This window comes from Vulpes lagopus, chromosome 3 (genome assembly GCF_018345385.1).
Source record: "Vulpes lagopus strain Blue_001 chromosome 3, ASM1834538v1, whole genome shotgun sequence".
Lineage (NCBI taxonomy): Eukaryota > Metazoa > Chordata > Mammalia > Carnivora > Canidae > Vulpes > Vulpes lagopus.
The window spans coordinates 139,115,691-139,132,370 of record NC_054826.1 but is presented as its reverse complement, the minus strand read 5'-3'; the positions used below and the strand labels follow the sequence as shown (position 1 = coordinate 139,132,370).

The following is a 16,680-nucleotide window of genomic DNA, read 5'->3' as shown; positions in this document are numbered from 1 at the left end:
CTGTGTCTCTGCCTCTCTCTCTGTCTCTCTGTGTCTGTCATGAATAAATAAAATCTTTAAAAAAATAAAAAATAAAAAAATAAAGGTGGATTTTAACAAACTAGTAAGTCAAAAAATCAAGGCTATTATATAAAAGCCCAATGAAATCAACTAAGTTTTTGGCAAGTCAGACCACAAGATAAAAAGAAAGAACACAAAGAGTATTAGAAACACAAAAGGGTGACACAGTTGCTGATATAGAAGATACTGTTTAAAATTTTATGAAAATGCTACATACAATTTTAAGGAAGCCAATAACTTTCCTGATGGAGGAACAGAAAACTAGCTGAGGACAAAGCACGAGCCTGGGGTAGCACATGGACAAGTCCTTGAAACAGGCAAAGGGACCTTCCTCTACAGACTCAACTGCCTCAATGTTAATACTTTGCTAAGAGCAAAAGACAATCTTAGCCTGACGCCCAGGATCCTGTAAGTCTACTTAAACATATAAAAATTCCTTTAGAAATGTCCTCTAACTCTAAAACCCCAAGATACATGTTGGCAATCATCCCCCAAGAACATGGCCCACCAATATACATCTGAAGGGTCTCATGACTCAGGTTTTATTAGACAGTAATAAGTGACCTTTTCCTAACAATAGCTAGCCCCCTCAAGATCCTGGATACCTTGCTTCCAAAATTCCTTAGAGAGTACACTATGCTCAAACCACCACCCCCCCCCCAACTCCCAGATATAATCAGCCACCCCTCACAGGCCTGGGGTACCAGCTCTTTCTGCCCACCAGTCATGTCCCCATGTTTTAATTAAAACCACCATTTTATACCATTTGAAAGATGTATCAAGAATTCTTTCTTGCTCTTGGACTCCAGACCTCACCCCACCAAACCTCACCTATATCCCAAAACTTCATCATTTCCTATACACCAACAAACTTAGAAAATGTAAGAAAAATAATCCCATTCACAAGAGTTTGTATTAGAAATCTACAAAATATATAGAAACAAAGTAACAAAAAATATATGAGCCTATATGAAGACATGAAGAAAACCACCAGATTTTAACCAGTGGAATATCCAACATATTCCTGGATAAAAAGACTCACTATTGCAAAGATGTCAATTATTCCCCAAATTAATCTAACATTTAATTACAATTCCAATCACAGCTCCAGTAGGATTTTTAATGGAATCTGACAGTCATTTCTAAAGTGTATCTGGAAGAACAGATACACAACTAAGAGGCAAGAATTTCTTAAAAAGGAAACCAAGAGGGGAATCATGCTCTATCAAAATTCATAATTTATTATAAAGCTACAGTAATTCAACTGGTACAGTAGTAGATTAATCAAAGAATAAACTAGAAATAGTTTGATTTACTGATAGATGTTTTTGGTATACAATAATGAGGCTTTTAAAGCAGCAGAGATAAAATGAACTATTCAAAAAATGGTGTTAGAACAACTGTTAGTCATTTAAGAAATACTATTATATCATCACTTGTTTATAACAGAGAAGATCAGAGCAAAAGCAGCAAACAAGAAAGGTTTTATGTAATAGATACCTAGAGAAGAGAGTCAAGAGAAAGAGACAATAAGATCAGAAATTATACTGAATTAGCAGAGTGGTGGTGACAAAAACCAGACCACATTCCCAATGCCTGAGAGGTAAATTGGAAGAAAGTGTTTTTAAATTCTGATTCACTGCAGACCCATGAGCTAAGCAAGAACTTAACCTTCATTAAAGCAGAAGTCCGTTATAATTTTGGAATTTCTTTGTATGGCTCCATTATAATCCTGGATTTCTGCTCTAAGGCAGGTTGAGTTCATGTTTGGTACAAGGCTCTACAGTATTACATGACGTGTATTATTCCTAAATTGTTAAAATAACCAGTCGTGATAAACAGGGTTTCCAATTCGTTAATTATTTAAATTGGTATATTTCCTAATTGTGAATTACTTATTCACTCAAGTGAGTTCCATCATTTCACATGACTGCTTATCTCATGATAGGACAATGCCAGCATTCTGGGGGAAAAACAGCATTAGAAAAAGGTTTTGAATGGATTTAACTGAAATTGGGTACATTTTACATTTTTTATATAGGTTATAGAGATTTTATGATTGCTTTGAAAAATAGTTTCAACCTCACAAAGCCTCACTGCTTTTAAGCGGAGTGCAATTTATAAATGGTCCACATACATATAACTAGATAACAGAAGATACAATGATTTATGTGGCAATTGTACTTTGTTCCCCAATACAAGGGTACTGGAAAGCTTATTCCCTGAAGCAGTAATGTCTAGGTTTGGGTGGTTTCTTTTTTTCTTTTTTTTTTTTTCTTTAGGTTTTGTTTTGCTTTTTTGCTTCACACTCCATCAGTTAAAAAAAAAAAAAAGAGTCTGTGCTCCAGATATATGTATAATTTAGTTATCGAACATATTAATATACTATTGTTTTAGTGCATTATGACCACTGTAAAATATATTAAAGTAGAAATTTTTGAGATGAGATCAAATAAATCTAAATAGAAGGTTCTAGTGTTATTAGACTCTCTTATAATGTATACACCTTATTTGGGAGAACCTTGTCCGAGAGAGAGCAAGTTATTAAACCACAGTATACAAAACAATCACCTGGATGCTTGTTAAAAATGCAGATTCCAAGCATCAATGAGAGATTCAGTGGGTCTAAGATGGAGTTCAGCAATCTATATTTTTAGTAGTCACTCCAAGTGGATCTGAAGTAGGCTGTTTGAGGCCACACTTTGAGAAACACCACAAAACACAAGATGGAGATTCTTTCCACCATACCATCAGCATGGCAACGCCAGCAGGAGAGGGAGATACAGCAATGCTCTACTCTGCAGCTACATTATCCATGAACTAGGTTTTTCTGGGGGAATATTGGAACTATCACTTAAAATATTGTTTCTATCAGAAAATACATTCCAATTTCTACAGTGCTGACCCAAGAAGAAATATTGGCATTGTCATACACCCGCCACACAGACACACAATTTATTATATAATAGAATTTATCCACTTAAATGAAATTGATTTTCTTTTAAAGTATAAATTTTTTAAGTATCAAGTTTTTTTAAGATTTTATTCACTTATACGAGAGAGAGAGAAAGAGCATGAGCAGGGAGGAGGGGCAGAAGGAGAGGGAGAAACAGACTGCCACTAAGCAGGGAGCCCAATGTAGGGCTCGATCTCAAGGCCCTGAGATCATGAACTGAGCTGAAGGCAGACGCTTAACCAACTGAGCCACCCAGACGCCCCTAAATATCAAGTTTTTTAAAGTATAAATGCAGACTGTTAAATCCCCTAGCAATTTAAGACATCCATTTGCATCAATAATCATGTACCAGCACCAAAGGAAAGTTTGCTATGACGGAAAGGGCACAGCTTCTGTAAGTGGAACAGCCTGGGGTTTAATTTCTGACTCTGCTACTAGTTTGATTTGGAACAAGTTATTTAGCCTTTCTAAGTTCCAGTTTCCTTCTCTTAAATAGGCAATATAATGTCTATTTAAAAAGCCTCTGTGAGAAATGAGATATATGTAATGCACAATAAGAGAGAGCTACAGTAACAACAAACACAATGACCTGTACTTGAATGGCATCCATTTAAAAACACAAATATTTGACCCTTTTTCTCATTAAAAATTCAGTTCCTACATTTTCCATATTAACTACTTCAGCTCTGAAGTCAAAGAGTTTGGGTTCAAATTCCAGCTCTACCACTGATTTATCTGGGCAAATTACTTAATGTAAACCTCAGTTTCCTCTCAGATGAAACAGGGATAGTAAGAGTATATATCTAAAATAATTTTTATGAAGATAAAAATGAATGCTCTAACTATAGTGCTTAGCCAGTGACTGGCACTCATTAAGCCCAGAGTAGTTTTTCTTCATTATTATCACATAACCAAGAAATGATTTTTAGGCTATATTTGCTATTGCTGGTGCAAATAAGAATGCATGGTTTGACTAAGATAGCTACTCATATCATCTACAACTAAACCTACAAATATTCCTAAATTTTCTCATAACACTGAGTAGATACTTTATCCTGCTTCAAAACCATCGTCTTCCTTTACCTATAATATAAAATCTAAATCACACGATAGAATATGCAAAATCTTTTCACAATTTTACCTGCACATTTCTACTCTTCCTCTTCTTTACCTCACCCCCTAACCTTCATTCCATATGCCCAGCTTCTCACCATTTTCAAAGGAAGCTATATTCTCAAAGTTTGGGGGTAGTATTATCTCCTAAGAGAAGAGTCACTAAATAATACCTTGGCATTTCCTGTAGTTCTTCAAAACATCATCAGCCAAGACCTTAAACAAAATCTTATAATCCTTATTAATATATGTGTTGCAGTTCCCACCAGGACAGCCTTCTTAAGGATAAATTAAATATTCAATCTCATAAAACTACTGTAGGCTGCACCTGGCATCAGATTCACTTAGAGAGATGTGGGACAGCAGACACAGCAAACCTGCAGAACATTTAGAGGCATTTTCCTTCAATGGGAGATCCTGTAGCTCCTTATTCAGCTGCCCAGGATCTACTATACTCTCTATACTTCCTCCACCTCCCTGGACAAAGCTCAAGCTCAAGGGGATGAGATTCACAGTGGACAGGTTATCCTGCAAAGGCCAATATCTCTTGCAACAGCCCTATAGTCACTGCTATAGGATCCCTGCCAGGGATCTGCCAATGTCACAACACTTAGAGAAGCCCAAAGATATGGCTTCTTACTCGGTATTTATAGATCTTCCTGGTCCAAGTGCAGTTTGCCAGCCAGAAGGCATTTTTATCATAAGCATGTCACCTTATAACACAGTTGACACTACTTTTATCTAGTTCCCCGGGAAACAAAATGAGAAGGTCAACCAAAGTCAAATTGTCAGGCAAAAATGGAAAAGGGTTTTGATAACTCTTTATTCACAAGTGTGTGTCTTTAAAAATGAGCAATTATAGTAGTCTCTCCTGGAAAGGTGGAAAAGGGAAGAAGAGAGAAGAAAAACTTTGAAAAGATAGTTTTCATCAATATACGTACCATTGTCAGCTGCACCGTCTGCTAAAAATATGTAGTAGCTTGTGTTTAGATCAAATCTATTTTTAACCCCGGGAAGGGTAATGTTTCTTCTGAAAGAACACTGAATAACACCATCCGCCAGCCTCCAAGCCATATCCTCAAGAGCACCCTACAAACATACACAATGGGTCTTCTTAGCACTTTCCACAGATTTGCTAAAAATAAAATATGACCAAAATCCTGACCTGCCCAATTTCCTTTCCCTCTGATCTTTTGTGCATGATTTGTCTGCTGTATCATTGTTTTTCCACTTCCTCTCTGAAGACTATAAGAAATATTTTCTCCTAGTTTATTTGTCTTTATCCCACTTGGCAAAAATACTATTTTTACTGTGAGTCAAAACCCCACAAATCCTCTACCCAAGTTAGAAACTTTGGCAAATGTACTAACCCCATCTGGCCACTAACACACAATCAAAAACATTGAAGAAACAATTAGGAAGTAATACCCTAGTAACGAAAAGGCAACATGCAACAAGGGAGAAGTTCCAAGCCCATGGGAAAGCTCTGCAGAGGACATAAAGTCATTAGGCGATGGCTACTGCTCTGTCAGAGCTCCAGAGCTCACCTGCTTGTCAACTGCCATATGAAAAAAGATACTTCTCTACCAGAAATAGGCCATCTCTGGCACAGATGCCAAGAAGAGGCACTAAAGACACCTGTCCAAGGCACTGAACCATTCTCTATTATACATGCTCCTCTTTCTCACTAGGAGAGAAACTCTGTGTCATTAAACTAAGCCTCTTCTTAAAAAATCTGTCTGTACACTTTTGAAAAGGAGCTGATTGCTCTGGCCATCTTAACCATTTTTTTCTAAGATGCAAAAAAAAAAAAAAAAGGATTTAGGTGACACTGGCAAGAATTCATCTTTTCCTACAAGAGAAACTTGTCTTGTGCTTTCCAAAGTGTAGAAAAGGGGAGATGGTAGTCAAAGGGTACAAAGAGGCAGTTATATAGGATGAGTAAGTCTAGAGATCTAACGTACAGCATGATGACTGCATTTAATAATAGCGAATTGTATCCTGGAAATTTGCTAAGAAAGTAAATTTCAGGTGCTCTCACCGCAAAAGAAAGGTAAGTATGTGAGGATGCAACTGTAAGTAATCATTTCACTATGTATATGTATATCAAAACATCATGGTGTATACCTTAAATACACACAATTTTGTTATATGATAATAAAATATATTTAATATATAGTGTTAAATAGAATATATTAATATGTTAAACATATAAATATAATAATATAATTTATTTTTTATATATTATTTTTAAAATAAAATAGAGCACAGAAAAGTTTCTTCCAGATTATTGTAAGAAAGGAACCCTGCTGTGGTTCTGCTGCTAACTGAGGATGGGGAGCTACCTTGCAGGACGGTTATACCATTGTCGGCCACAGAGTCAAAAGGTAGACAAGCCAGGCAGAGCTTCCCAGAATTTTCACACCTACCCTGGAGTCCATCACAGGGTGACGTCGCCCCATCAAGTGAGAAGGTTGTATGTGCACGGTCTGATCTTCACGAATACACAAATAAGCATCATCATCACCCTGAAAACATTTACAAATGAGAAAAATTCAAAGGAATTTCAACATTTTGTTTTTAAAAGCCTCCCTAAAGAAATCAAGTAGTATTTGATGCTTTTATTTATTTATTTATTTATTTATTTATTTATTTATTAAATTTATTTATATAGTCACAGAGAGAGAGAGAGAGAGAGAGAGAGAGAGGCAGAGACACAGGCAGAGGGAGAAGCAGGCTCCATGCCGGGAGCTGATGCGGGACTCGATCGGGACTCCAGGATCGCGCCCTGGGCCAAAGGCAGGCGCCGAACCGCTGAGCCACCCAGGGATCCCCTATTTGATGCTTTTAAAACATAATTTACTGATTCAGTCCTAAATGGTCCTATGTATTTCAGAGAATTGGCTGTCCAATTCACCAGTTTTAAATAATTCTGCTATAATGAAGAAACAAACAAAAAGCAGAAATAGACCCATAAGTACAGAGAACAAATTTGATGGCTGCCAGAGAAGAGGAGGTAGGGGAATGGGCAAAATAGGCAAGAGGCAGTGGGAGATACAGGCTTCTAGCTATGGAATGAATAAGTAATGGGAACAAATGTTAGAGCACAGGAAATATAGTCAATGGTATTATAACACTGTTGTAACAGTAGCTACACCTGTGAGGAGCACAGTATGGTGTTTAAAATTGTCTAATCACAATGTTGTACACCTGAAACTAATGTAACATTGTGTGTCAACTATACATTATTCAATATAAATACATACTTACATACATAATTTTGTTATAATACAAAGGCAACACAATTTCAATGTAAAAATAGATTAAAATAACACGTTTATATGCCCATAACTCAAACACCACTGTTAATGCTTTCATGTATATTCATACAAATCTATTTGTATTTATACCTATTTTTTCATCTCAAATAGGAAAATACACAGTTCCATTACCTTTTTTCACCAAACTTATTGTGAATATTGTTTGTAAATAAATATCTGTGTCTTAAAATTTTTCATAACTCTAAATGCACTGCGCTATATTGGGTTGGGGGGGTAACTTTTAAGATAAGGACACCAATCAAATACTGCTAATATTGTACACACTCAATAGATCTACTATTACATATTAAGACCAATATGTCTAAACTTAAGGAGGTAGTTTTTTGTAAGTCTAATTTTTTTTTAATTTTTATTTATTTATGATAGTCACACAGAGAGAGAGAGAGAGGCAGAGACACAGGCAGAGGGAGAAGCAGGCTCCATGCACCGGGAGCCTGACGTGGGATTCGATCCCGGGTCTCCAGGATCGCACCCTGGGCAAAAGGCAGGCGCCAAACCGCTGAGCCACCCAGGGATCCCTAGTCTAATTTTTATCTACCTTTTAATCTCCAATATTCCTTAGCTCTGAAAGTTAGAGCTTACTTAAAATGACTATCAGAAGACAGACTCAAGGGCAGCCTGGGTGGCTCAGCAGTTTAGCGTCACCTTCAGCCCAAGGCATGATCCTGGAGACCCGAGATCGAGTCCCACGTCGGGCTACCTGCATGGAGCCTGCTTCTCCCTCGGCCTGTGTCTATGCCTCTGTGTGTGTGTGTGTGTGTGTGTGTGTGTCTCATGAATAAATAAATAAAATCTTTAAAGAAGAAGAAGAAGAAGAAGAAGATAGATTCAATCTTCAAACTACATTTAAATGATGGTACAAAGAAATAAATCTGCATTTTAAATTACTGTACATAGTTTTCGTTCTTTCACCTATTCTAAACTATTCTCTATAAACTATCTAATAAGGTCTTTCATATGTTGTAGTCACTCAACTCCTTAAACAAAGCCAAGACTGACAAGTTATAATAAATTTTGCCACTAATCCCAATGATATTCTTTTTTTTTAATCCCAATGATATTCTAACATATTTTAAATTTATTTTTAAAAGTTCCACTTTTGAGAACTCCCAAGTACATAACTTTAGCAAACCAATTATCCAGTTACTTCTATTCAAATCAGAATTAGCCCACCTCAAAAAATTTGAAGTCATCATGATTTAAACCAGGAATCAACAGATCAAATTCAGTCTAATGCCTATTTTTGTACAGCCCATAGACTAAGAAAGATGTTTACATATCTAAATCATTTTTTTAATTTATTGAAAGAGAAGAGCATGAGCAGAGGCAGAGAGGCAGAGGAAGAAGCAGACTCCCCACTGAGCAAGGAGCACAATTCGGGACTCAATCCAGAACCCTGGGATCATGACCTGAGCTGAAGGCAGACACTTAACTGACTGAGCTACAAATTATCTTTTTAATTAAAAGAAGAATATGTCATGATGAGTAAAAATATGTGAAATCAAAATTTCAGTGTCCACAAATAAAGTTTTACTGCAACACAGCCATACCTATTAATTTATGGATTGTCTCCTGCTGTTTTAGTACTACCACAACAAAGATGAATATTTAGACCAAGTGCTAAAAAAAAAAAAAAAAAAAAAGACCAAGTGCTCACAAATTCTAAAGTAGTTACTATCTGGATGTTTACAGAAAAAGTTCACTGATCTCTAAACAAACACCATGTGTTTTCTAGACTATCATCTATGAGGTATATACATTTTTTTATTCAAAACAAATTTTAACATAACAAAACAGTTGATTCTGAGGCAAAATGATGACAAGTCAACTGCCATGCTAACTCATTGCAGACAGACCTCTCAAATATTGGAGAAAACGATGGGGGTGGAAAAGAAGTAACTCTCAGTTCTCACAAGTCTACAGTGAAAAGTATGAGAAGGTGCTATTACAACCTTGGGTGCCAAGCAATTCTAGAAACCCCAAGTTTGGAGCATGGAAACACACATGTAAGAAGTTCCACCAAATTTCTGAATTGGACAGATCCTCTTTCTCCCATCTGTTCTTGAATCAAGCACTTAGAATGTATTCTGTATAGAAAATATTTTATGGATACTGTGGAAAAAATAAAGATGGCTAGATCGTTCTTAGGATCAAAGACTAGGGACGCCTGGGTGGCTCAGCAGTTGAGCGCCTGCCTTCAGCCCAGGGCATGGTCCTGGAGTCCCCAGATCAAGTACCACACAGGGCTCCAAAGCATGGAGTCTGCTTCTCTCTCTGCCTATGTCTCTGCCTCTCTCTGTGTCTCTCATGAATGAATAAATAAAATCTTAAAAAGAAAAAAAAAAAGCAACAACCAAAGACTATGTTTTAAAGGAAGAGACAGTTATAATAGTACATGAATTATGATAAAATAGGTTTAGACAAAGCACAATGGAAGCACAATTTATGAAGAGCCAAAAGGTTGAAAAAACTTATAAGAAAAGATAGGGGTGCCTGAATGGCTCCGTCAGTTAAGCATCTGCCTTCAGCTCAGGTCATGATTCCAGGTTCTGGGATGCAGCCCCGCATCAGGCTTCCTGCTCAGCAGGGAGTCTGGTTCTTCCTCTGTGTCTCACCCTGCTTGTGCTCACGCACTCTCTCTCAAATAAATAAATAAAATCTTAAAAAAAAAAATAATTAACTAAGCCTTAGAAAATAAAAAATATTTATACATGGATAAGGTAGGGCTGAGATTCAGGGGAAAATTTCCCAAAAGGAGAAAATTCCATGACCAAACACATAGAAATATTTTTTAAAAAAAACATGAAAATTTTAGGAAATAGGTAATTGTGTGAGCTATAACATATACAAAGTAAGGCTGAAATTACAACAAGGGCTTTGAAGAGTTTTGAAAGCCAGGCTAATGAAAAAACATTTTTTCTGTAACTACTAAGTTTACCAAAGGTTTTGGGGATAAAACAGATGATCTCAGTGGTAGCTTGGGAAGAAAAAAACAGTCAATGACTGTTAAAAGAAGAAATGAACAGGAGAAATCATGGGGCCAGGAGAACTAGTAAGGGGTCACTGTGGCAGTCTGGAAATAATAATAAAGGTGTAAGCCAAGCCAGAGATAGTGACAATGCAAATAAAGAGAATGTAGAAGTATGTCAAAGACAGAATCAAAAGTATCTGAAATACTGGCAGCAGCAAACACATTAGCACTCAAATCTTGACTTCTAAACACTATTCCTATTAAAAGAAAACAGAATTCCTTTGAAAAATGATGAAATGTAAATAGTGTAAGATGAGTGGGCATCTTGTTACACCAGAAAGCAAGGACACGCCAAAAAACTAATGGAGATACATCAGAAGGGCACACACACACACACACAAAAGCATGAAGGGGCCATATTTGGGTCAATGTGAGCATCTAAAAGAAGAATGATGAGGCGCCTGGGTGGCTCAGATGGTTGAGCGTCTGCCTTGGGCTCAGGTTGTGATCTCAGGGTCCTGGGATGGAGCCCTATATCAGGCTACTTGCTCAGTAGAGAGTCTGCTTCTCCCTCTCCCTCTGTTCTCTCTCTTCTCTCTGCTATTCTTGCTCTCACTCTCTCTCAAATAAATAATTTTTTTAAAAAGATGAATGACAATGATAAACAATAACACAATAGGCAAAAGGAATTAATTAGTCCATACTGTTTCATCAAAAGGAAAAGGGAGGTGCAGAGGAAAGAAAGCTCTTCTTTTTAGAAGAACACCAGCTAATAAATAAACTAGAAAAATGATTAGATTAGAAAAATCACCACTTTGCAACCATAAATGTAACAACTGTTTCAGGAAAGGGACATAAATAGATGCTAAAATCATTTGGTAAAATGCTATTGAGGAACAGAATATTCATACACGCTCAAAGTATCACCCCAACAGATTGCTTATTAATTAAAAAGAGAAAACATGCTTCACAATGGAAAAATCTGACAGATACCAGTGATCAAACATAAAACCACATCAATAATGGAATAATCTGATATTATGCTTCTCTTGATACGATGCCCTGAGATAGAAACAAACCCCTTAGGTAGTATTTGTGCCAAAAATCTTAACTTGAATCTACTGTATAAATTGTGGGACATTCTACAGAATTGGACTAAAAAAAAAAAAAATCTAAAAAATAGGGTGAATGATCAAAGAGATAACAAATGTATTGAGGGATAAGTGATTGGATCTTGGGTCAAAAATTTTTTTTGAAAAACAGCTAAAAGGGACTTTATGGGGACAACTGAGGTATTTGGAATATAGACTATATTGCATAAAATTATTAATCATTATTAAGTTTTCTCTATGTGGTCAAGATATCATGGTAATTATAGGAGCATATATCCTTGCTCTGAGGAGATACTTGCTAAAAAAATTTTAGAGATAAAATGTCATGATACATGTACAACATAGCTTTCAAATAGTTTTGGGGAAAAATGTGTCTTTTATATATACTCCATAAACACACACACATACATGGTGGAAGGAGAGGGAGAAAATGTGGCAAGTATAAAGAACTTATTGGTGTTGGTTGCACTATTCTTTCAACTTTCATATAGGTTTAAAACTTCTCAAAACAAAAAGTTGGGGGAGTGTAGGAGGAAGAAAGAGCTGAAAGGGGAATAAAAGAGAAGAATCTAAGTCACAACCAAAATTCCCTGAACATCAAAGAATATAGTGGCTGCATAAACTGCCCAGGACAGTATCTGAAAAGAAGCAAGAAATCAATAATGGTAATTGTTTTTTTATTACTGTTTTGATCACCAAGAGTGGAGAACACAAGAAACATGAGGAGGGAAGATATTAAGTGCAGTTTTATAGATGATGGTTTGTGTTGTCTAGGAATACTCATCTGGACAAGATCAGCCAAATACTGGAAATCCTAACATGAAGTACAAGAGAGGTCAGAGCTGCGAACTTTCTACCAGAGCATTGAGAAATTATGAATAGAGCAAGATGAGATTGGGCAGGAGAAGGAAGCCAACAGAAGCTAATATATAATATGTATTCTTGATATATTTTATATCATTTAACAAAGTATCTGAGATAGAGAATATGTGTATAATTTGAAATTTAGCTAAAATTCAGACATTAGCAAGTCATTGTTACCAAAAATATGGAAAATTATACTTTTCATCAATTTTAGTGATGAAGTCTAATACCAAAACAATTGTTATCATTAATTTATAAGTAAAATTGAAAAGGGTATCATTTAGGGATCCCTGGGTGGTGCAGCGGTTTGGCGCCTGCCTTTGGCCCAGGGCGCGATCCTGGAGACCCAGGATTGAATCCCACATCGGGCTCCCGGTGCATGGAGCCTGCTTCTCCCTCTGCCTGTGTCTCTGCCTCTCTCTCTCTCTCTCTCTGTGACTATCATAAATAAATTTAAAAAAAAAATTAAAAAAAAACTATTTAAAAAAAAAAAGAAAGAAAAGGGTATCATTTAGCTGGTATTCATAACATCAGTATTTAAATTTACATTAGGTACTAAAAAGAAACAGGTCACAAAAATATCCTAAAATGTTTTAAATAACCAAAAATAGAAATAACCACTTTAAAAATATTTTCTGAGGATGATTTATTTCCCTCAAATTAGACAAACAGGTGTACAGATGATTTTAATCATTAAGTAAGATTGCTCTGTAAATCAACTGCACCTGCATAATTAAGTCTTTTTTATAAACATTTTTTGATGAGTACGATATGAGAAACTTAAGATTTCTAAGTAAGATAAATATATCTTGAATTAAAGACAAAAGCTTTTGTGCCGTCTATGCCTACAACTCTGAAGAGAAATAACTGGTCTACTTGTGGCTTCCTCATCACCACACCCAGTACAGCCATAGTGACTTTTCCTCTTGCTAACAGATTGTATGACCAGAAAAAAGAAAAATGTGAGTTTACTACTGCATGAAGTTTGGCCATAAAGTGACTGCAGTGTTTTTTATTTAAGTGACTAGAACACATATCTAAATGAGCACTGTATGCTGGAGATAAACTACACACATATTCCAACAAGATTACCATTGCTAATCCTTGTGGGGCTCATCTTCAGAATTTCCTTCATAACCAGTTCCATCACATTCACACAAGCACTACTGCCATCTTTCTTTATTGCTTTATAGCCCCATTTTATTTTTAATTCAGGCTCATTATCCACCTTATGCACCAAACCTGGTTCATTTTGGCCAGAACTGCAAACACCCAAACACCCAAAACTTATATGCTATAAGTCTGACGAGAGTTACAAAGGGAAATGGGGAAAATGTTTTGAACTACTGCAACATCATTCAATCAAGTATAAAATTTCCCAAGAAACAACTTTTAAAAAGAAAGAGTCATAATTTCTTATATGTTATTTTTAAAAGCCTATGACATATCTGGGGCGCCTCAGTCCGTTAAGCATCGGACTCCTGATTTCAGCTCAGGTCATGAATTCAGGGACAGGAGATCGAGCCCCGCATCAGGCTCTGCCTTGGGCTTGGAACATGCTTAAGATTCTTTCTCTCACTCTTCTGTTGCCCCTCCCCACCTCTAAAAAAGAATAATAAGAAGAAATAAAAGCATATGATATATCTCTCATAAGTTTAAGGTATACATTTTGCTTAATGAGAAAGAATAATGAGTACATTCTAGGACAATATAGTAAAACATCTAGGTCATATGCATATGTATATTAAGTAAAATATCTAGGTGCAACTTTTTACACTTGGCTTCCTGAAATACTTGAAAGCAGCATACAAAGCCCAATGTGATCAGAGTTGCACTCTTAGGAAAAACATTAGTTCTTCTAGCACAGTATCTCAGTATTCCTTTTCTTTTTTTGAAATATGATTCCCTAAAGAAGTAATGTTAAGTTAAACCTGACAGGAAGAAAACTCTCTAGAAAAGACCTGTTACCTTTGCTAACGTGGAGGAAGTAAGAAGAGGCTTTCTCCATTTGTACTCATCCCCCACCTCACGGCCAACTCTGCTTTGAACAGGACTAACACACATCCTGGCCTATACTTTCCTGCCTTCCTTTTGGGACATCAGGATGCCTATGCAGCACTCTGCTATTCCACACCACAGCACAAGGCTGCCATCTACAGAACCATTTAATCCATTCAGCACTACCCAGGAATAGCGAGAATCACCTTTAAAAAATGCTGCCTTCTGTAGAGCTGACAAAGAAGCCTACCAGTGAAGAATATATTTCTGCCTCGACACACCAGGTTTCATTCTCTGTTTGGGATATGTACTGATGACTACCAAAAAGGGGACACCGAGGCAGCACCCCATGCTGTGGTTGCTGGCCACCCAAGAAAACAACAAGGGTTTGAAAAGCATCACAAATAACATAAGACTTTTAAGCCGAGCAACTTTTCTTCACTGTACTTCCTGTTTTTATCACAGGGACAGACAGGAAGATAAAGTGGCAAGTCCACTGATATGGAGTGATTTTCGTAACTCTCCATAGGACGGCCTCTTCTTAGAGGTATATAATAATACAACTACTAAAAACATGAAATACCCAGAGATGTTTAACTCAGCATCTGCTCTAAGTTCCTTTGTCCTGCCCTCTCCTTTCTCTTCCCATCTTAAGTATGATCATGTGACTCAAACAAACAACTACATTGCCATTGATTAGGCTCCCTCTAATCATTTATATTTCATTACCACTTATATAAGTAGGGGATACAAACCATCCATCTGTCGTGAGAAAATGCAAAGGATAAATAGCCTTGACTGGGACCACTCATTTCAACCACCACTGACTGGTCATCTCGAGCAAAGGACAAGAAGAAACAGGCATACTCCTTCTCTGGGTCACAGTTCAAAGGACTCCGAATGCAGAACTTCTTGTTCCCACAATCTGAAGCGCTGAACTAGAAAAATGACAGGGGGGAAAAAAGTCTTAATTACCAACCAAGCAGTTCATTTCACAATGATAAAAGAGCCACTACCTTGAAGTACAAGTATTAACAAGAATATCTTTTCATAATGGAGATTCAAAGAAGGAAATGAAGGACACATCCCAAAATTAGAAATCATCAGAGCAGTAGTTAGGTTGTGAACTTTTAAACTTAATTAATTTTAATTAAAATTTGGAAGGCACATTAGTTGGACTCTAATGTGCATGAGTATTAGTCTCTTTAATACTCAAAATATTTCACATTAATTATGTTCCGGAGCAAAGTTTCTAGTAAATTTTGAAAAACATCTTAGAGAATATTTAAGTCCCCACTGACATTCCTGCCTAAAGGATATCCTTGAGTTTTTAGGATAGACTTTTAAAAGGCAAACAGGCCAACTCTTAGCAAGTTTTTGTATTTAGATCCTGGACTCTGCTTCTAGAATTCAGGTTCAAATTTGATATTAAAATAATATAAGGGATCCCTGGGTGGCGCAGCGGTTTGGCGCCTGCCTTTGGCCCAGGGCGCGATCCTGGAGACCCGGGATCGAATCCCACGTCGGGCTCCCGGTGCATGGAGCCTGCTTCTCCCTCTGCCTGTGTCTCTGCCTCTCTCTCTCTCTGTGACTATCATAAATAAAATAAAATAAAATTCTTTAAAAAAAAATAAAATAAAATAAAATAAAATAAAATAATATAAGAAAAAAATAAAAATAAAATAAAATAATATAAGAAAAAGTGATTATTCCTATATATACCACCACTGCAAATAATAGTAATAACAATTTAGTGGAGGAGAATCAGGAACAATCTACAATGATTTAACCCAGAGCTGCTTGTTATGGAAAAAAGGAGATTATCAAAAATTGTCAGCTCTAGGGACGCCAGGATGGTTCAGTGGTTGAGGGTCTGCCTTTGGCTCAGGGTGTGATCCCAGAGTCCCAGGATCAAGTACCGCACTGAGCTCCCTGCATGGAGCCTGCTTCTCCCTCTGCCTGTGTCTCTGCCTCTCTCTCTCTCTGTGTCCCTCATGAATAAATAAATAAAATCTTTAAAAGAAAAATATCAGCTCTACAATTTGACAGAGCAAATATGCAGAAGGTGCTGCAACAGTGTATTTCAACAGAGAAATGAAGTAGATCTAATGAGAACTGTATCAAAAAATTTCTCATTTCTTCTACTCTACCAATACTGCTGGCCACTAAATGTGTGGCGGGTTTTCCCACATTAACCAGTTTTGCAACTCTCTGTGGACACCAATAGTGTGTCCTACATTACAATTCTGTTCTTACACAATTTAC

At 36.7% G+C, this 16,680-nt stretch overlaps 1 protein-coding gene across 2 annotated transcripts in view; it reads right to left on the bottom strand.

The window, feature by feature from the left end:
* The window catches only part of FRRS1 (ferric chelate reductase 1), a 61,400-nt gene that overhangs the window by 11,680 nt on the left and 33,040 nt on the right, over positions 1 to 16,680 (bottom strand). For both annotated transcript variants that reach the window (XM_041750822.1, XM_041750823.1), the window contains 3 exons: positions 15,171 to 15,353; positions 6,559 to 6,657; positions 5,071 to 5,218 (listed from right to left, as the gene is read on the bottom strand). In XM_041750822.1, coding sequence (XP_041606756.1) covers positions 5,071 to 5,218; positions 6,559 to 6,657; positions 15,171 to 15,353 — 430 coding nt within the window. The remainder of the gene's footprint in view (positions 1 to 5,070; positions 5,219 to 6,558; positions 6,658 to 15,170; positions 15,354 to 16,680) is intronic.